The sequence below is a fragment of the Tetrao urogallus genome (genome assembly GCF_951394365.1).
Source record: "Tetrao urogallus genome assembly, chromosome: 2".
Classification (NCBI taxonomy): Eukaryota; Metazoa; Chordata; class Aves; order Galliformes; family Phasianidae; genus Tetrao; species Tetrao urogallus.
The window spans coordinates 100187152-100208388 of record NC_136814.1 but is presented as its reverse complement, the minus strand read 5'-3'; the positions used below and the strand labels follow the sequence as shown (position 1 = coordinate 100208388).

The window sequence follows — 21237 nt, the reverse complement described above, 5'->3', positions numbered from 1 at the left end:
CTGGGAGAAGAGGCTGGCCCCCACCTTGCTCCAACCTCCTGTTAGGCAGTTGTAGAGAGTAATAAGGTCTACCCCGAGCCTCCTCTTTTCCAGACTGAACAATCCCAGTTCCCTCAGCTTATTTGATGTATAGCTGCTTTTCTATGTGTTGCATTTGTTTTTCACACAGGCGTCTCCTGGCTGAAGCTGCCCTTCAGAAGCTAGATCTGCAGACTGCTGAACAAGCTTTTGTGCGCTGCAAGGATTATCAAGGTATCAAATTTGTGAAGCGCCTAGGCAACCTGCAGAGCGAGTCAATGAAGCAGGCAGAAGTGGCAGCCTATTTCAGCAGATTTGAAGAAGCTGAAAGAATGTATCTGGATATGGACAGAAGGTAATTGCATGTGGTCATCTCAGCAGCAAATAAAGAAAAAAATGTCTTGGAAAACAAATACCCATATAAGGAACGACTGGTTTAGCGTTGACGACCAGTTGCTGGAAAGACAGAACAACATCAGATGGGAAGAACTTTGTTATATTGATATGTAAGCAATTCCTTGTGTGAACCAGAGCATTCCAAATCATCTGAGAATTCTGAGCTGCTCTTGGTGGTGCTGTTTTTTCTAGATGTTTTTAGAAAATATTTTGTAGATGTTTCATTTGGGAATCCAAAAACACAAAAATCTTAAAACTAATATTTAATTTATGTATTGTTGCTCTCAGCTAGTTGCCAAGTAGCGTTCTTTTGAATTACGTGTACAAACAGTGAAGTTTCTAATTAACGTTAATCTTAGGAGAGACAGAAAGGACTGTGGGCCAGTGGAATTTTTGCTGAGGAATGAAAACAAGAACAGAACTAAATGACAGTATTGCTGAAAAATATAAATTAATGCTGAGTAACAAGGTTGAGCACTGTGTTCCTCATTGTCCTTTTTCTGTAATAGCAGCAGCTGTGTGATGCAGCCTGAAGGTGATGATCAGACATGAAGAGACACGTGAATCACTTAGAGTCATAGAATTGCCAAGGTTGGAAAAGGCCCACAGGGTCACCCAGTCCAACCATCCACTGATCACCAATAGTTCTCACTAAGCCATGTCCCTCAACGCAGTGTCCAAACTTCTGAACAGATGAAATGTTTAAGCTTTGATTAATGAAGTCATGAAAGAAAGGAAAGGGAATGTTGGAGGAAAATGTCATTCTTCTTTTATGATGTAAGAATGAGGAACATCCCTCTTCCCCAGTATGAAATGCAGAAGGAGAAAAAGCAGAAGCTAGAGAAAGGTGCATGTTAGATCCTAGTGATGGAAAAGTTTTCATATAGTGAGCCCATGAGAGTATGTTGTTCTGGAGAGGTGGAATGTCTTGTAAGACCTTCACTTGCCCAGAAATGTTGATTTCCAGAAATGACATATTTCTTAACGTGTGACTGAGGAGATATTTGATTCCTTTGGGAGTGTAGAAGGCAAAGGCAGGCCTTGTTGTTGTTGTTGATTTCTTCAGCAGCAGAATGTCTTATTCTCCAGCTACAAGCATGCAATTCCGTATTGCCCTGTGTGCCTACACACCACTAGAAAATTCTTGATGAAGACCTACCATAGATTAGGCTGAAACATATTTTTCAAATGCATTTGAAATGTTTTTGATAGAAGTTTTTACTTAACAGACTGTACTGACTTGGTATCTCATTATTCAGCTCACTGGTAAATTTAGAGCATTTTAAAATGGGGTTATGTCTCTCTCCCACTTATTTTCTATCCACATGCAGAATTACTGCATTTTCACACAAAACAGTTTCAGTGTTACATGGTAGGAAAAATGTGCTAGACAGATACAGAGTGGGTCGCATAAATATGCACGAATAATAAAAAGGAAAGATTACTCCCAAGTCTTTTTCCGTCTTTCAGAGTCATCTTGAATTGACTCTCTGAAATGAACCTTGTTAGATGTCATCCTTCATCATTCATATTCCTTCCCCTTGGCCATTCCCCTGCCCTTCTGCTTTTCAACAGTGGAAGATGAAAGGTATACAGAGCAAGAGGAGACCTGACATTTGGCAATTGAATGTAATTCAGTGTTCTTCATGCAGCCGTGTGACTGATAGGGAAGTGTATTTGCATGATGTAATCTATGAGCTCTTTTGAGCTCATGTATTTACTTGGAACATAGCTTAAATTGCATGAGGTATCAGGGATCACTGTGATCACTGTGGTATGGATTATGAATGTGAAAATATTTTTGGAGCCTTGCCTCAAGATTTTTTGTTAGCTAATTTGTCTTTTCCTGCTATTTTCTGTTTATGTCAGAGATCTTGCCATTGGACTACGAATAAAACTAGGAGATTGGTTTCGAGTTCTGCAGCTACTGAAAACTGGCTCTGGTGACTCGGATGATGCCCTTCTTGAACAAGCACACAATGCTATTGGAGATTATTTTGCAGACCGTCAGAAGTGGTATGTTCTGTAGGGGAGCTAGTAAGGAGGAAAATACAAAGGAAATGATAAATGACAAGACTTACATTATGAGAAGGGACAGAAATAAGGAAAATCAGAGTAATACGTTGGATGATTCTGTAATGATGAGATTTAACGCCTTTACATCTGAGAGCTGTTGATCAGCTGTCTAAAGAATGAAGGAAAAAACAAATCTAAGTACTTCCAGAAGTCTGGTCACTTCAAAGAAGGGAGGGAGGAAAGGAGGGAGAGAAAACAAAACAAAAACCAAAGCAGAGACAGTGATACTAGCGTGGGTATGGAATATTAAAAAACAAACAAACAGGAAGAAGGTACTAAATAACAGTGAATTTCAAATCCACAGATTTTCTAGAACATCTAAAATTAGGGGCATTTGAGAAGGTCCAGAGATCTGTCTGACATGGATATGTCTCCAGACATTGACAAAACTGAGTACTCATGAGTGTATTAAGAGCTGCATGCAAATGGTATTTCCCCAGAACATGTTTTGCTGTCGGGGACTTAGCTGAGCAGTCATGTCTTAGTGGTTAATAAGTGGCAATGAGACCTTCATACACTTTCCTTGTTACTTTTTAAACTTACGTGTATTGTAAGCATCCAGAGCATTCTGCCAAAGCTCCACTAATTATTACAGTTATGCAAAATGCACTACTAGAAAGACTTTGTCCCAAATTAGTTAAAAGCTTGTGAGTAGATTCTGTAAGTTTATTTCTAGATAATATCGGCAATTAAGAGGTTGGTGTTGGAGGTTGTAGTGCTCATGTTTTAAAGTACAGAGGTGCTCAACTTTCAGTTTTGCTCTGAGTTGCTGGTGACTATCAGGCATGATCTGTGCAGATGTGGGAATACGATTTTCAGGTTCACTGGCATCTTAACCTTATGCTCAGTCAGAAAATGAATCTTACTGCTACTTCAGCGTAGTGATTTCTGAAAAGTAAAACATGTAGTGCATTTTAGAAAAAGAGAAATTTTAGTTACTAAAGATCTTGAGCAAAGTTACCCATTTAAAAGGTCATTTTAAATTTACAGACACAAAAGGCTTACCCAGTTTGAAGTTTGGTTTGTATGTCTGATTGTACCACATTCATGTTTTGTCTTTATTAGGTTAAATGCTGTACAATATTATGTACAAGGACGGAACCAGGAACGTTTAGCTGAATGCTACTACATGCTAGAAGACTACCAAGGACTAGAGAATCTGGCGAACTCACTTCCAGAGAATAATAAGTTACTCCCTGTAAGCAAGAAGTATTGTCTTATTGTCTCATTGTCTTATGCTTAACTTTTTATTTGAAGTATCCCATCTTGGGAAGGAGCAAAACGAGGAATGCACTAATGACCTATTCAAGCACAATGATTCTACTTTGGTATTGATCTGAAATATTACTGTTTTCATTCTCCATCATTCCATTATTGGCCACTTCCACAGATAGATCTGATTGGTCATCAGGCTCTGTGGTCACTGCTAAGTTAGTTTGCTGGCATTTGTCTCTAAGATAGCTATGCTTCTCTAAGAATTTAATCCTTGTGGCTGGATCCTTAAGCTTTCATTTTGTCATCTAAGATGCACTATTTTTTTTTTCTCCCAAATTCTTCCTGGTTTAACTTCTCACATGATAACTCTGGTAGGAATGCTAATGTGCAGTGAAGATTGGAGCTACCTTGCTGAAAGGAAGGAAATTCGTGACTTACTGTGCTATGGCTAATTGAAAACTATAATATGATTGATTATTCCACAGTGCTTGAAAAATGTAAAACACACTAACTTAATGTTATTCAGTAGGTGTAATAAAGCAAGATGTTGCATTTTCTATTTAATCTGTAATAGCAAAGTTTTGTGAAGTGGACAATATGTAGTAAGAACACAGTCCTTCTAGTGTGATTTAATTAGAAAATCTTCAAGCAGTATTGTCTTTAAATACAGAACCAATGTGTAATTCCAGAATGAGTGTGTGAGAGTAGCATGCTGCCTGGAAGACTTACAACTGCACATGTTTTATTCACAGCATCCGTGCAACAAGCAGCCTTCTTATCCAAAGTTTGGAATTGAACTAAAAAAACCATACCTGTTGTAGCTTCTATGCAATGTAGGAAAAATATGGAAAATTAATTTAATGTGGTGTTGTTGCTTTTTTCAGGATATAGCTCATATGTTTGTAAGAGTGGGGATGTGTGAACAAGCTGTTTCAGCCTTTCTGAAATGCAATCGACCAAAGGATGCAGTAGATACCTGTGTACATCTTAACCAGGTGGGACAACAGTAGTTGATGTGCTTTAGCAATACCAGTTAACCATTCAGATTGTTATCCTACTGCCCAGTTAAATACAAATCCTTGTTAAGCATCAGATGATTCTTCAAGACTTCTGAAAAATTTATACTTTGATTCATAAGCCAGTTATTTGAAATGAGTGCTAGACCATCGAAAGAACAGTGGCATGTACATTTACAGCAGTGCTAAGTACATTTACAGCAACGCTCTGGTAAGCGTGCTCAGCATACAACAGTACGTGGCCTTGTGGCCTTTGTAGGGCTAGGCTCTGCTCAAGTCCGTGCTGCCTCCTGATGCTGTTGGGGGGGAAAACTAGGAAGCTTCTGTATCTCCTTTCCTTCCTTCTACAGATACAAATTACTTGTGGCTGCACTGGGATGTAGCTGGAAAAGAGCTGGTCTGAGAAACTGTCAGCGTGTTCACAGATGGAGCTGTTCTCTAGTATGATTTGTTTGCACGTATGCTGTGTCAACACAAATGAGAGAAACTGAGGATGGCAATGAGGGAATCTGTGTGAATGTGAGGGCTGGTTAATGGTGGTGTTATGTGTACAATTTCCTACCTTATGGATAGCTATTGGATATGAGATGGAGCCGGGCTTCTTAGTGCTGCCAACTTTGTGGGCAAACACAGTAGCCAAACTGTTGAAGACAGGAAAATTCATGGACAAAAATGAGGTGTGTAGAAGTTTGGTTTGAGCTCATAGACTGACGTGCTTTTGAGAGTCTGAGTTTCAATAACATCCAAGTGTTAAAATCCACGTATCCAACTATGAGCAGCAATGGTTTTGCAAAGCTTTTATCAAAGCAGAAGCAATTGTTTTCTATGTGGTTTTCGACCACGGTCCAGTATTTGTTTCACAAGTCTCCTGCATCACATGACTGGCAATGATGCTATTTGCTTGAATTCTACTTGAATTGTACAGCAGAGTCATTCTAAATAGTAATGAAGTATTGTGCACAGTTGTTGTGAATTATTCATTAGAAGGCTTGTTCTCAGAGTGCATTGAAAAATGTAGATTCATCTTTGTTTGCTTTCATTTCTAGTGGAATAAAGCTGTGGAGCTGGCTAAAAGTCACAATATGAAAGAGATTGGATCCTTGTTAGCAAGATATGCAACTCATTTACTGGAAAAGAATAAAATCCTTGATGCAATAGAACTCTATCGCAAAGCCAATTACTTCTTTGAAGCTGCTAAGCTCATGTTCAAGGTATTGCAGATTTTATTTTTATATCAGGTATCAAAAGCTAGTCCAAAACCTCAGTTATTCCCATGCTATTTATTTTCTGGGGTTTATCTTGTTGTTAAAAATGTACAGGAATGTACCAATAAAGAGGAACTGCCAGGATGAATCCATTTCTAAAGTTTAAGATATCTAGGGTAATTCTTTAAGATAGAGATGTTCTCTTTAGCCAGTGATGAAGAGAATTTCAGAACACAAACCACCTGATTTGAGACCATCTCTTCTGAGTGAGATGAACTGCACCTCAGGAAAGGTCCTTGTCTACTTGAAGGTGTATAGCAAGCCAGCCTGGATGCAATGTCTGCATTGTTTTATGCTGGTTTTATCTCTTTGTTTTTAAGAATAATGATGTTGTGAAGTACCAGTTAAATTTTGGTGTCTCTTTCTTTGATTGAAAAATGCTTTTGTGCTTTCAAGATGCAGATTTTTCCTACATTAGGCTTACCTGAAGAGACTTGTGTACATGGCTTATAAAATCTGTAAGAGTGATATGCAATTTTTATAGTGAATACATATTTTTCTGTATGTCTGTTGCTTTCAAAATGCATCCTTCTTATTGAAGGCAATGTATTTCTTAACCTACAGTGTTGAAAAATATTTATTGTCAGCAGACATAATGGTGACACTGATTTTTTTGAATATCTGGCTTCACGTAGTTGTTAGCTAAACAAATAAAGAATGATGTGCATTCTTCACTGAGACATTCATTTATAGTTCTGTTTGCAGTCTAATTTATTGCACTCAAATGCAGAATCGTTTCTGGCATAAATTCTGAGGATTGTGCAATGTGTGGCTGTCCAAGAGAATTGTTATTTTTCTTGTACATGCATACATATATATGTATATATATCTACAATAAATTCCTTCATGTTGGATTTTTCAGATTGCAGATGAAGAGGCAAAGAAAAGAACAAAGCCTTTGCGAGTTAAAAAGCTTTATGTATTATCAGCTTTACTTATGGAGCAATGCCATGAGCAAATGCAGAATGCACAGAGAGGAAAAGTTAAAGGTTCAGAGGTAGGCTTTTCCTTTCTTGAGTTCTACACATTAACTCTTACATGCTCCCTAGTCAGAATAAATAAAACTGCCTTAGGTTATTTTTTAATAACACCCTTTCTTTCTAGAAGAAAGATTTTGTTTATTTCTTTAAAGCAAATGTACCACGAAAACAAACCATTTAATATACTGTTTTAAAACATATAAATAACTTGTACTAATAGACATTTTTCTGCCTGAGGTTAATGTGTGTGTGTGTGTGTGTGTGTGTGTGTGTGTGTATTCTTGAGATTTTCACTGCAACAAGAAAAATCATACTAAGATTTTCTTTTCCTTTGAGAATCTCACTTTACTTACGTTTAGGAATAACTGTCAATCTCACAGTGAGATTTTGTGATTAGTTCAAGTTGGCTATAATGTAGCAGGGAGACTACTCCAGATAGGGGGGAAGCAAATGGATGTTTTTTTTTAATGCTTGTACTTTCATCTTTGTGTGCACAAACGAAAGAGTTTAAACAAAGTTTTAGGAGATCTGGTGTTGAAATGCAGTATTAATCCAAAGTACGCACTAGCCTGCAGATGTGCACATAATATATTTATACACATCTGCACCATATGTTCTGCTTATGCACTGTCAAAAATGCCTAACAGCGTTCATTTTAGGTCCGTGTATTTATATTTTCTCCACTTAACACAAACAGTTGGTACAATCGCCAAATACAAAAAAGTTCTTTTCATGTATCACCATTTCCCACTGTATCCGTTTTCTGTATAAAAATGACTTGTGACACTGCTTTGCTTCAGACTGCTTCGGCTCTGGCGGGTTTGCTGGAAGAAGATGTCCTTTCTTCAACTAATCGCTTTGCAGACAATGCTTGGCGAGGAGCAGAAGCTTACCATTTTTTCATACTTGCACAGAGACAGCTCTATAAAGGTTGTGTAGATGCAGCACTTAAAACAGGTAGGATTTCTTCTCTCAGCATGTAAAGAAACGGCTCTAATTTTACAGGCATGCACTTAGCATACTTTCATCTGCAGTTCATACATTTTTCTGTTGTTGCTAGATCCATGGGATTTAAAACAGAGCCATGTAACAAACTGTAGCTGAATCTGGCTGCAGTCAAGATACTTGGAAAGTATCTTTTTGGATACAATGGAAATGTAACTTCCCAAGTATTACCTGGTTAAATTGGACAGTCTCTTTATACCTTCTGTTGACTGTTTTGTTTTTTTTTTTTTTTAAATTCATGTGGGACATCCTTGTAGACAGCTTTTTAAAGTATCTGTGGGAGTTAGAGAAATAAATAGTGCCCTCTACTTGCTACAAATCTCGGAGGTCCATTTCAAATACTTCTACGTGGTTTCTTTTTAAATTATTATTAATATTTTTAGTGTGTTTGAGGAAAAAGTGTGTCAACTTCAACAAGGCTCTTTCAGTTGCCGTTCAAATGCACTTGCTTTTCCTTTATTTCTGTTTATTTTTTTAAATATGTTGAATCACGAACGCAGGCTTTATAATGATGTCAGTGAAAAGACTTTGGTTTGTGTTGTCCAGTGGAATTATTTGCAGGACTAATACTAATCTAAATACTAATCCATAGTGACTGTTTTGTACAGAAGCTTGTATTTCTCAGGAGATACGTAATGATGTACTTTGGATTTTCTTTTTTTCATTTCTTAGCTCTTCATTTGAGAGATTATGAAGACATTATCCCTGCAGTTGAAATCTATTCTCTTTTGGCTGTCTGTGCGTGTGCAAACAGAGCATTTGATACTTGTTCAAAAGCCTTTGTTAAACTAGAATCCTTGGAAACTCTTAGCCAGGAGCAAAGGCAGCAGTATGAAGATCTTGCTCTAGAGATATTCACAAGACATTCTCCAAAGAACAACAAAAAAACTGATCTGGATGATGTTCTCGAGAGGTGAGTTATACATGTATGATATAAAAATATTAACCTGTTTTTTTTTTGTTTGTTTGTTTTTCCTGCTATGGTGTGTAAGCATTTGAGCAGTCTTTGCTCAAACCAAATACTGTGCAAGAATGAGGCAGGTGTTAGCCAGTTCATAGAACATAAAAAAAATGCTTCATTTGAGAGAATCATAGAATGGCCAGGGTTGGAAGGGACCTCAAGGATCACCAAGCTCCAAGCCCCCCGCCACAAGCAGGGCTGCCAACCTTTAATACCATTTAATACCAGACCAGGCTGCCCAGGGCCCCTTCCAACCTGGCCTTGAACGCCTCCAGGGATGGGGCATCCACAACCTCTCTGAGCAGCCTGTTCTGTTGTAATTTGGGGAAGGAAAATATATAGAGGGAACTGAGATCATTGATGTTCCAGGAACTGGCCAGAAGGATGTAGCACCTTAATTTGAAATACACATGGACAGAGTACCTTTACTAAATATGTTATCATATATTATGTGCCATTAAGGTAATCATGTTACTGTGTTTACATCACCATTGTGGAATGATGCAAATGTGAACGAGTTTAACCATTATGCGTACAGTATTCTGTGAATTATCTACATTGTGTGGTGTGAGATGAGTACTGCAAGTTAAAGAGTCAGGATATGAAAGTCATAAGATTTAATTCTTTGGAGTGACTGTACCCCAAATGCTGTCACTGACATCTGTTTCCTGCTGAGAGCCTGGAATATATGAGTATGGAAATTGCTTGTGAATCCATTTTTATTTTCAGTGAGTAACATTTTGACTTTTCAGAATCCTACTAATAACTTGATTCTCCAGAGGAATAAATGCAGTAGTAGTGCAGGTGTTAACTGGACCTTACCTTTGTATATCCTTCACTGCTTTTCTCTTAGTCATTGGGTCAGCTGGTCCTAATTTGTTGGCTGTACACATGGTGGTTCTGCGGGTGTGCATTCCACTGTGTGAAAATTTACATACTTGGCTCTGCTAAGCATACACAGTTATGTGATGTAATGGCTTGTAAGAAGGAAGAAGCACATTCCTGAATAGAGAAGCAGTATTTTATAGGTGAACGGCACCACTTTTCAAAGTATCTGTAAGCACACAATTAAGACATAGTTAAAGGTATTTATGGTGTTTTACAAATTTATACATGTAGGGTTTTAAAATTTATTTTACTGTTTTAAAACCATGTTTTTTAATCTTTATGACTCTTCTTAAACAGCGGAGATGGGAAGCTTCCTGTATGTGTTGCAACAGGAGACCCTATCCTGGAGTATCGATTCTGGATGTGCAGTGTGTGTAAGCATTGTATGAAAGCCAAAGAAAGAAGCAATTACAACTTCTGTCCTCTGTGCCACTGCTCAGCGTAGTGGAGGACAGGACTGTGTGTCCCCAGTCTGTTGCATCTTAGGAAGGGACCTTCAAAAATCGTTATTTCTGTATGTATGACATTTCAAACCACACTGCCAGTTCTGCACTCTCACAGGTAGTGCCACTGCTACAGAAATGATTCAAAATAACAACCTTTCTTCCTCTGTAAGAAAGGCTTAAGGTAACAGCATTCTTTGAGCCTAATTTCTGAATCATGCAAAGTGTTCTATTATATTTGAGCTCCTTTTCATTGTTGCAGTGCCATAGGAAATGAATGCATTTTGTCAAACTGGCCATTTTTCTTGGAGGGCACAATTCTTCAGCTGAAACCATTGTGATGGAATTATACACATTTTTCTACTACCATTTTCCTGAAGCGGCGTTTCTATTTAGCGACAAGCCTGCTGTTTCAAGAGCCGCCTGTCCCGCACTGAGCCGTCCATCTTACTGCACAACGAACCAACGCGGCTTTATGTATAGAATGACTTTATTAAATATTTTTCAATTCTGACACGCGAGGCTCTTCTCCATTCGTGTCGCGGGCCGCACCAGTCACCGCAGAAGCGGGGCGGCTCTCTTCAGGCAGCGCCACGGCGTGCAGCGCGGCCCTCTTTCCCACGCGCGCCCGTCCCCTCCGCCGCCCCGGAAGTCTCCACACAGCGCCGCGCGGGAAGCCCGCCATGCAGCGTGAGGCGGCGGCGGGAGGCTCGGCCGAGCTGCTGGCGGCGGCGCACGCGCTGTTCGCGGCGCAGCGGTTCGAGGCGGCGGAGGAGCTGTACGGCCGCTTCATCGCTGGGGGAGCGGGGTACGGCGGGGAAGGGAGGGGGTGGGTGCGGGACACTACTTGCCCCACGGCCCTGACGGCCGCTCTCTCCCCGCGCAGAACCGGCCGCGATCTCGCCACCGCCCTCAATAACCGCGGGCAGATCAAATACCTCCGGGTGGACTTCGACGCCGCTATGGAGGATTACACGGCCGCCATCCAGAGCCAGCCCGCCTTCGAGGTGCCCTACTACAACCGGGGCCTGGTGCTCTACCGGCTGGGTACGGCGCTGCCTCCATGAGTGACCCGGGGCAGTCTGACCCCAGGCGGGCGGAGCGACCCGACCGCGGCCCTCGGTCCCGCTCCGAGCCGGGAGGGGCGGGAGCTCCGTCTGAGCTGGGAGGGGTTGTGATGTCTGACTGACGGCCCGGGCTGGAGAGCTCCGTCTGCGGGAGCCTGGAGACCGACGAGCCGGGGAAAGATACCTGGAACCTGAGTGTGATGGGGCTGCAGCTGGGAACGGGGGTTGTTCAGAATGGAGGAGACCCAGGGGAGACCTTACTGCCCTCTGCAACTCCCTGAAAGGAGGTTGTAGTGAGGTAGGGTTTGGCCTCTTCTCAACAGGATGAAAGGGAATGGGTTCAAGTTGCACCAGGGGAGGTTCAGGTCAGATATTAGGAAACATTTCTTCTAACATGCATTGGCACAGGCTGCCCAGAGAGCTGGGGGGGTCACCATCCCTGGAGGTGTTCCAGAGCTGTGGAGATGTAGCACAGAAGGACGTGTTTAGTGGGCATATAATCATGGAATCACAGGTTGGAAAGAACTTACAAGTTCATCTAGTCCAACCATCCTCCCATTGCCATTGCTACCACAAGCACTAAAAAACCATATCTCATAGCTCTTCATCCAGATGCCTCTTGAACACTGTTAGGAACGGTGACTCCACCACCTTCCTGGGCAGCCATTCCAATGCCTGACCACTCTGAGAGAAAAAGTTCTTGCTTATGTCTAACCTAAACCTCCTCTGGTGCAACTTGTGGCCATTTCCTAGGGTCCTGCTTGTTGCATGAGAGAAGAGACCAAACCCGTCCTCACCACAACCTCCCTTCAGGAGGCTGTAGAGTGCAATGAGGTCTCCTCTGAGCCTCCTCCAGATTAAACAATCCCAGCTCCCTCAGCTGCTCCTTGTAAGACTTGTGCTCTAAACCCCATAATTCTGGCATGGTGGGGATGGGTGGGTGGGTGGACAAGGTGATCTTAGAGGTCTTTTCCAGCCTCACTGATTCTATGATTAGGAGCCCTTCTTCTGCTTTATGACTATGCAGTTAACAGAAAGATTTTTTTTTTTCTTTTTGGACAGGATGTTTTGATGAGGCCATGAAAGATTTCAGGAAAGTTTTAGAGTTGAACCCTCAGTTTGAGGATGCTGCATTAAGTCTAAAACAGGCTATTCTTGACAAAGAAGAAAAACAAAAGCGAGGTTATTGAAGACGCGGCTAATGGTGTGAACATGTTTTACTGAACACTTAAGTGATTTTTGTCACTGATGGATGAAACAGAATCATTTATTTATGTTCACTATGCTCTACTGAAGAAACGTCATTCTGGGGCAAATAAGTGAGAAATGTATTGTAATTTTAAAATAAACTATTTTTGGATATTGTTTGTGTTTTGGAAAAGCATAATTTTAGATCTCTGTGGGTCACTTGTCATTTTGTTCAGGAGCACTTGATATAAAGCTATTGGAAGGTCAGCAGCAGCTATCGAATTATGTTGTTCTCTTATTAAAGCTGTGATTCTGTCTTTTCTCTCATATTGTGTTAAATACCTTCATGGAGAAAAACCCTAGAATGGTTTGGGTTGGAAGGGACCTTTAAAGGTCATCCAGTTCTAGTCCCATGGCATGAGCAGGGTTGCTGCCCACTGGGTTAGGTTTCCCGAGGCCTCATCTACCTGACTGAACACTTCCAGGGTTGGGGCCATCCACAACTTTTGTTGGCAACCTCATTTAGTTTGATTAGTTTTAGGTTAGGTATTAGGAGGAAGTTTTTCACACAGAGTGGTGAGGCACTGTAACAGGTTGGCCAAGGAGGCTGTGGATGCCCCATCCCTGGAGGCATTCAAGGCCAGGCTGGATGTGGCTCTGGGCAGCCTGGTCTGGTGGTTGGTAACCCTGCACGTAGCAGGGATGTTGAAACCAGGTCATTATTGTGGTCCTTTTCAACCCAGTCCATTCTATGATTCTATATGATTCTATGATCTAAAACATTTACATTATTAAGACTGTGATTTGTGAATAGTACAGTGACAATAATGAAGGTCTTACTGTTTGTCTATATGACAGCAGTTTGAAGCTAAAGGCTTCAGGGTGTTTGTGTATTAAGAAAAACTGCAGACCTTTTCAGGAGACACCAAGTGTACCTTTGATTATGAGTTCAGTCCTTTTTAAGTTCATTTAAGCTCTTTAGAGCTACTTTTACATTACCTAAAAAGATAGCAGAACATTTTTTTGATCTCATTGTAAAAATATCAAACAGTCAGAGATTAATAATGGAATTAATAATGCTTATAAAAGTATAAAGGTTTTAAGAAAGGAAAGAATATTAGTTTGCCCCAGTTGACACTAGGAGAATATATATAAATAAATGGTCCTAATGATGGTTCTCCTTCCTCTGACAATGTGGATGATCCTGAAGCCTGCGTAGTTAGTGGTAGAAACATTTGGGTAAGTTATGGGAGCAGATGTCAGTCTCTGAACTTCTTTGCCTTCTTTCTGTGGTTCCCTAGCAGTCATACCAAGAGTGCTTTCGGGTTTGGGATGAGTGACTAACAGCTGCAATGGACAAATTAAGTAAATGTGATGTGTAATGACAATAATTTAACCATTTACAGTTTGGAATGTGGCTCTAGGAGTTTGTGACTAGGTTTTACAGAGATTGGACTTTGTGAATATACCAAGCACACGCTCCATTTCCACTGTTGTATCTTGATGCTCTGTGTCCAAAATAGCACATACGAATTTGTATTTTTCATGCCACCCCAGTCTCCAAAGCTGAGAAATCTTACCAGCTCATTTGATGGTGAGAAGGTGAGCTGAGACTATACTTGTCATCAAAATTTGTAAGGCAATATGAACAGTTGAGTATGACCTCTGAAGTTCTACTTTGAGGAATTATTACCTAGTGCTGTGTGGTGGTCTGTCACTCACAACTGTTGAAAACGTATCAAAAAGCTTAAGGACGTGTTTATTAAGTTTCCTTGTCCTGCAAGGTTTCCTGTTTATAATCCTTTTAAGAACTAAAAATCTAATGGAGAGCAGTCAAGCTCTTTACACAGTGTTCCATATGCAATTCAGACAAATTTCAGCTTGTGAAAGAAGCCCGGACTGTTTACTTTGGATGCACTGCAACATTGAGGTGTGGTGGCTTTATACTTTCACGAGGCTTTAGGGGTTGTCTGTGCTCGAAAACTGCAAAGCTCTGTAGAGCATCTGGGTCAATCCTGGCTGTCCGCTCCACCACAGCCGCAGTGTGGTACCATGAAGTCCAACAGGTGGCTGCTGCTAATGTGTGTTGACTGGCTTGTTGCTCTGGCCAGAAATGTTTCAGACATGAATAATTCACAGCTGCTATCCCAAGGTTTCCTACCTATAAACCTACTCTCCAAAAGCCGTTGATTCTTTCCTTCGCGTAGCCTTCACTGGCAGTTCCACATAGCTGGGATTAATTTGGCAACAACTAACTGTTCTCACCTGATCATAGAATCAGAATTGCTCAGGTTGGAAAAGATCTTGGAGTCCAACCTCAACCTAACCATACTACCCGAACTCTAACAGTCCTCTGCTAAATCACGTCCCTGAGCACCAAATCCAAATGGTTTTTAAACACATCCAGGGTTGTGACTCAATGTGATTCAACCACCTCCCTGGGCTGCCTATTCCAGTGCTTAACAACCCTTTCTGTAAAGAAGTGTTTCCTGATATCCAACCTAAACTTACCCTGGTGCAACTTGAGGCCATTTCCCCTCATCCTGTTCCCAGTGAGAAGAGACCAACCCCACTCTTGCTGGAAGCACCTTTCAGATATTGGAAGAGAGCCATAAGGTCTCCCCTCAGCCTTCTTTTCCCAAGACTAAACAGCCCCAGTTTCTTCAGTCTCTCCTCGCAGGGCACATTCTCCAAGCCCTTCACAAGCCTTGTTGCCCTTCTTTGGTTCTGCCCCAGTACCTCAATGTCCTTTCTGTACTGAGGTGCCCAAAACTGTACACAGTACTTGAGGTGAGCCTCACCAATGCCGAGTACAGGGGCAGGATGACTTCCCTAGTCCTGCTCACCACACCATTCCTGATACAAGCCAGGAGGCCATTGGCCTTCTTGGCCACCTGGGCACACTGCATGATACCCTAAGTTTAAAAAAAATGTCTTGATTTCCCTGTTGCCTTACAGAATATTCCAGGTACTGAAGCAAAACAATCAACAACCTCCAAGATCTTACTTGTTCAGAGGATGTGGCAAGGAATAACATCATCCTGTGCTTTTTCATAGTACCCCTGATTTTCCTTCTGCTGAGACACAGGAGGAGTCACTGAGCTTGCCCACTTTGTGTTGCAAAGGCCTTTCCATGCTTTTGCAGCAAGGGAGGAAAAGATAACAGAAGGGCAGGGTAGCAGGCCAAACCAGGGCACGGAACAGTCTGAGAAATGTTTCATGTATAGTTAGCGTGTGAGGTGCAGCGTGGAGAACAAGGAGGATCATTCTGATAGAGAAGTGGTGGCACGTTGAGGGGAAAGGCTTAGGTTATAAGGGGTAAGAATTAATTCCTTTTCAACGTACGGGCAGCAGAGGTAAGCCGACATTAGATAGCTGAAAGTCTGTTAGAACTGAGGGCTGTGCTGTGCACTGTCTCATTTGGTAAGTAACCTTGTTAAAAATGAAGTAGGAGTGAAAGGTGTGCTGTTCATACAAGGTGGAACGGATGCCTTTGTGCAACCCAGCTCAGCTATGCAGCAGTGCTGGCCCCTGTGGGAAAGACAGAGGTTCAAAAAGGCGAAAACACCGTTCAGAACTTGAAACTACTGATAGAAGGAGAATGCGTTTTGTGTGTTAGTGCATTAGTGTAGGTCTGAGGTAGAGGCTGGATCTGTAGCTTTCACGTGTGCTGGAAGAGCTGGGTGCTTGACTATAGCACAGTGTTGGAAGGATGCACTCAAGTCTAAACAGAGTGCATAAACCCAACATGCTTATGATTGAGCATTAAAAAGTTTGTATGCCAACAAGAGCAACCAGACTAGGAAGAGGCAAGCAAAGTGTGGAATTTCTCTGTTGGATCTCCGTAAATGTGGGAACCTGAAATGCTTGTGGAAAAAGAAACGCAGGTGCATCTCACATCCTGCTGTCCCCTTCCAGCCTGCCAGGGAGGGAATTATCTCCCTGCTGGCCAGGTGCTGGCTGCACAAGTAGGGAGCAATGCTGGACTGCTTCCTGGCTTCCCAGGGCAAAAGGGAATGATGTGGGGTATTCCACTTGCTGCAGAGGAGTTTTCCTGAGATGCATAGGGAGCAAACAGCAAACCTCAGGGGACCTGATGCTCTGGGCAGCCTGGTCTAGTGGTTGGCAACCCTGCATATAGCAGGGGGTTGAAACTAGATGATCTTTGAGGTCCTTTTCAACCCAGGCCAGGCTGTGATCCTATTCTATGATTCTATGATTCACATCTGCATGGAACCAGATGGTGTCCCCTGTGGGTGGGGAAAAGGAAAGCTTATGTTCACTCATCGGTATTTAACTTTCAGCCCTAGTTTACATATTTCAAAATGCCTTTTAGGTGAAGATAAAATGATGAGCTTGCTACTGTGAGCACCAAAAAATGGGGACTGTGTTGCCTTGAAGAACGTGTGGTAGACCAGCTGGGCTGTGCAGTGCTAGCTCCGGACAGCAGAGTGCAGTGCATGTACAGCAGAGAGGAATGCATCTGCCGGGCTGCTGCTGGAGGGAAGCATCCACGTCTGTGCACTGATCAGACTGCATGAGCTGTACAAACCCAGAGGACACTACTCATGTGTGTGTTGTTAGTCTGAATTGGCATTGGTGCAGTTGCCACATCTTTGCTGCTGTTGAACACCGAATCATGTTGCCTTCAATCTACCTTCAGTTAGCATAGGCACAACCTGAGAATGAGTTAGAGGTGATTACGTATCTGTTCTGTCCTTGATCTCTGGAAAATAACCCTTCTTATTTTTTTATTCTCTTAAAAAATGTTTTCTGTGCTCAAAGAAAATAAATAGTCAAATGAGTTGTTCATTTCCCTGATGTTGGAGCATTTGTTCTCCCTCATTGGAGTTAGGAGAGACAAAAGCAGGTAACTAACAAGCTTCCAAGAAGCTCAGATCAACGCAGTATTATAATCAAAAAACAACTGTTATGACACCGTATTGCATGTGGAAGAAGCCCTAAGTAGCAGGTTGCCTGACTCTTTGGAGCCAGTGGTAGTACACCGGACTGTTGCTGTTGCAAACTAGCAAAGAGATGTTCTGTGCTTACATTAGTTTGTATGTATTTTTATTTGACTTTTCAGATTTTCGCTTTACATTCACATGGAGGAATTGGCAGTTACTTCAAGAAGCAGCCATAATCAGGATTGGAATAAATTTAGTTATCTGCAAATCCATATTTCAACAGCTGGAAGAATAATTTTCGTGATCTGCAAGTCCATATTTCAACAGCTGGAAGAAGCAAGAAATGTTATTTTGAAGCTTGGGGTTACTTTCTGGTAAGTTTTCTTTTGTAGTCACTTCAGAGAGACAACAGGTTCCACCATTTGCTAATCCTGTTGGCAGACCTTAGCACTTTCCAGTGTTGTAGAGCTGTCCTGAGTCCCACAGTCTGAACTTTTCACTTCAAGCAAGATAGTTTTGTAATCACTGAGAGGTAGCTTCAGTGTCTGGATGCATGTTGAGAGAGTAGCCGGCATAGCAGAGCCTTTGAGTGCTGTTGGAGACACACAGCAAAGTGATGAGTGAAGCTGGAGCACTCGGTGAATAGCTCTGGTCCTCTAAAGACAGACAAAGCTATGGGGTGTGCCCTAACATTTTGGGGGGATTTGGATGCAATGATGTTTTGTTACTCTTTGTATTTAATATTTTGAATCCGTTTTCTTTCAGTTCAATCCTGATGACTGCTGAAGGCAGTCCAGTTGAAAATCTGCTGCAATAGCATCTTCCAGGTTTCCAAAACTGCCTTCTACAGCCTGACTCCAACATACCAACATGTTTTACTGCTGGCATCTTCTCTAGAGCTGTACCACCTGTGTTTTGCTTGGCAGGTAGCTCTCCTTTCCTTTCTTATTGGTTCAAGCGTAAACCAGGAGACCACATACCCTGCTTGTTCCCAAGTTCTTATCCCAAATGCTTTTGAAAAGGTAGCAGAAACAAGCTGGAGACAGTGTCCCAGAAAGGTCTTATAAGACAAGGTTATGTATCAAGTGACTCAAAACAAGGTGAAATAAGTGAGTGCACAGGGCCAAGCGTTCTTACCAAATTCAGTGTATGTGCTTCATCTTAGGTCTGATTCAACAATCCAGACTGGTCCAGCAAGTACATAACCATGGAGGTGGGCTGAATTGTGACCTGGAAAGGCTTAGAATGACACGTATTTGTGTATCTTTACAAGAACATATAAATGCTGTTCTTCAGTGCTAATGTATTAAACTATGAGCTCAAGGTAACATTACAGACTCCATATTGAAGACATTTCAGATACCAAAATCAAGAGTCCTACATCCCTTGAAATCATCAGGCCAGGAGTGCTTTGCTATGGATCTTTTTCTCCTGAGCACTTACCGTTCCTCTCTGTGCTTGGGCTGCACTGTCCTCTGCAAGGAATGCCAGGCAGTGTGTTAGCAGCAGAGCAGACTGCCACTGAACAGTGCACATACACCTGAGAAGAAGCAGAACCATTTGGTCCACATGAGATCTCTCTTGCAGAGCACTGTTATGCCTTTTGTTCTCCTTTTGCAGAAGTTACAGCTGATTAGACTCAGGTTTGTCTGAACACTTGCATATGACACCTTCTAGCTGAACCTGCTTTGAATTTCAAATTTGGTGTCAAAGAAGCCCTCAGGCAGTTTGGTAACTGAGAGGCTGAGATGAGAGAAGCGAAAACCTCATGAGCCTCGGAGAGGCTGAGTGTTAAAGCTAGACAGAAACTCAATCTTGCGCTAGATGCAGCTGCCCGTTTAGGAAGTAGCACATGCCAGAATTGCATCATGTTCATTTCTAGCAAGTTCACAAGTTGAACAACTCAAACAAGGCCAAGTAAAAAAATCATATGCTTAAGCTGCCTAGACAGTGGTGCTGCCATGACTTGAGCTAGAATCATCTCAACTGGGTACCCGAGGTACAATGTTGACTGTCCTGGGTTTTCTTTGCTCTTCTTACAATGTTGAAGGAAAACAGATTCTCCAAAATGTAAGGCCAGACACACATTCCTCTGCTTCCCTGCCTACTGGGCTGGCTTCTGAGCAGATGTCTGACTGGCAGGTGAGAGATGACAGGGTCAAATTCCTGTTGCATGTTATGGTGTAAAAGTTGAGTTTTCTGTTCTAGACATGTTCAGTTGAAGTGCTGTGAATATGTCCCTATAAAATCTCAAGAACACCATATAAAAATCATATTTACATACCAAATTTCATTGTTTACTCCAGACTGTCCAATTTCAAGTCACTGGAATCATGTTACAGAGGGGATTTGAGAAGAGAACTAAATTAAATCTACACTCCAGTCAGGCTACTTGGGCTGGACGCTGGATAGGTTTTAACTCTGTGAGGTATTTAAATTGGCTGGGTTTTTAATTGATCTTAAGAAGTACTCCAGAATGGGTCCATGCATGGTAGATGAGCCTTTTACTTAACCTTACCTGTTTCAGTCGATGTGTCAGGGTCCTTACTGCCAGCCTTTTGAAATGAGAAGGGTGTCTCACTCTAGAGCTAGCAGCTACTGAGCAGAACTCTGCAACATACTCACTGCCATTAATCTCACACCTATTTGAGAGAACAGATCAAAAGATCTAGAAGAAATCATAGTTCCTCTGATGAACACATTGGTCATTCAGTTACTACTTGCCCATCCGCAGTGATGTTCCACCTTGGGGTGCTGTTGAAATCTAGAGACCCTGCCACCCAACAGTTATCCAGGTATAACTCAGCATCAGGGCTCTCATCTTTCAGCTCCACCTCGAGAAACACAGGCTCTGTGGGTCGCTTGAGTATCGCCACGTCGGGCTCGTAGAAATCCATGAAAGATTCGCCTTGAGAAAACATCAGGGGATTTTGTTGTTGGTTAAAATTTTTGGATCAAAGCACATGTGGAGTTTTTCTGTTTTTTTTTGTTTTTGTTTTGTGTTTTTTTAAGACTTACTTTTGGACACTCTTGAAACTACATTCAGAGCTTGTCTTATCCTTCTGTGTACTGCAGATAAGGAAATGTTGGTGATGTTCTTTAGTAGAAAGCAGATTACAAGTGAAAAAGTCACAGAAGTTCCAAATTGTAGGAAGATCATAGAATCATAGAATGTCTTGGGTTGGAAGATACCCCAAGGATCATCAATTCCAACCCCCCTGCTACAGTCAGGGCCACCAACCTCCAGATCTGGTACTAGACCAGGCTGCCCAGGGCCTGACCATCCAACCTGGTCTTGAACACCGCCAGGAATGGGGCATCCACAGCCTTTCTGGGCAGCCTATTCCAACACCTCACCACTCTCTCTGTGAAGAACTTCCCCCTGACATCTAATCTAAACCTTCCCTCCTTGAGCTTAAAACTATTCCCCCTTGTCCTATCTCTGTCTACCCGAGTAAAAAGCTAATTAAAGGAAAAAAGACAATTGCCTACCTGCAGAATTTGACCTTGGCACTATTGTACCAGAGCCAGAGGGATGTGATGCAGAAGGCTTGCTAATGAAGGCACCTAGCATCACTGTCTCTTTTGCTCGATAGTAGCACAAGACTGTTAAACTATAATAGGAAAAACAGTAATGTATGTGTTCTCTTTCCACCACCAAAGTGTGCTGTCATTGAGCAGTTGCTGCTCCTACCTGTAGTCTGGATCTCTTGTGATTGTCGGCTGGCTTTGTCCTGGAAGAATCTCTTTCTCATAAGAGATTTCATTTTCATAAACAATGTGATCACCTTCAAACTGTGCATATAGGAAGC

At 41.9% G+C, this 21237-nt stretch overlaps 2 protein-coding genes across 2 annotated transcripts in view; both read left to right on the top strand.

Moving 5' to 3' along the window:
* Positions 1 to 10265, top strand: part of WDR35 (WD repeat domain 35) — a gene marked incomplete at both ends in the record, with an annotated part of 38015 nt that extends 27750 nt beyond the window's left edge. The window contains 9 exons of the mRNA XM_079532810.1: positions 170 to 373; positions 2284 to 2430; positions 3556 to 3688; positions 4590 to 4700; positions 5768 to 5932; positions 6849 to 6983; positions 7767 to 7923; positions 8644 to 8884; positions 10118 to 10265. Of these exons, the coding sequence (XP_079388936.1) occupies positions 170 to 373; positions 2284 to 2430; positions 3556 to 3688; positions 4590 to 4700; positions 5768 to 5932; positions 6849 to 6983; positions 7767 to 7923; positions 8644 to 8884; positions 10118 to 10265 (1441 nt within the window). The remainder of the gene's footprint in view (positions 1 to 169; positions 374 to 2283; positions 2431 to 3555; positions 3689 to 4589; positions 4701 to 5767; positions 5933 to 6848; positions 6984 to 7766; positions 7924 to 8643; positions 8885 to 10117) is intronic.
* A 681-nt stretch (positions 10266 to 10946) lies between these two features.
* Positions 10947 to 12641, top strand: TTC32 (tetratricopeptide repeat domain 32; the record flags this gene model as incomplete). Its single annotated transcript, XM_079532651.1, has 2 exons — positions 10947 to 11310; positions 12393 to 12641. The coding sequence occupies 2 exons, from the start codon at positions 10947 to 10949 to the stop codon at positions 12518 to 12520; spliced, it is 492 nt and encodes a 163-aa protein (XP_079388777.1). The 3' UTR covers positions 12521 to 12641.
* Between the last annotated feature and the right edge of the window lie 8596 nt (positions 12642 to 21237).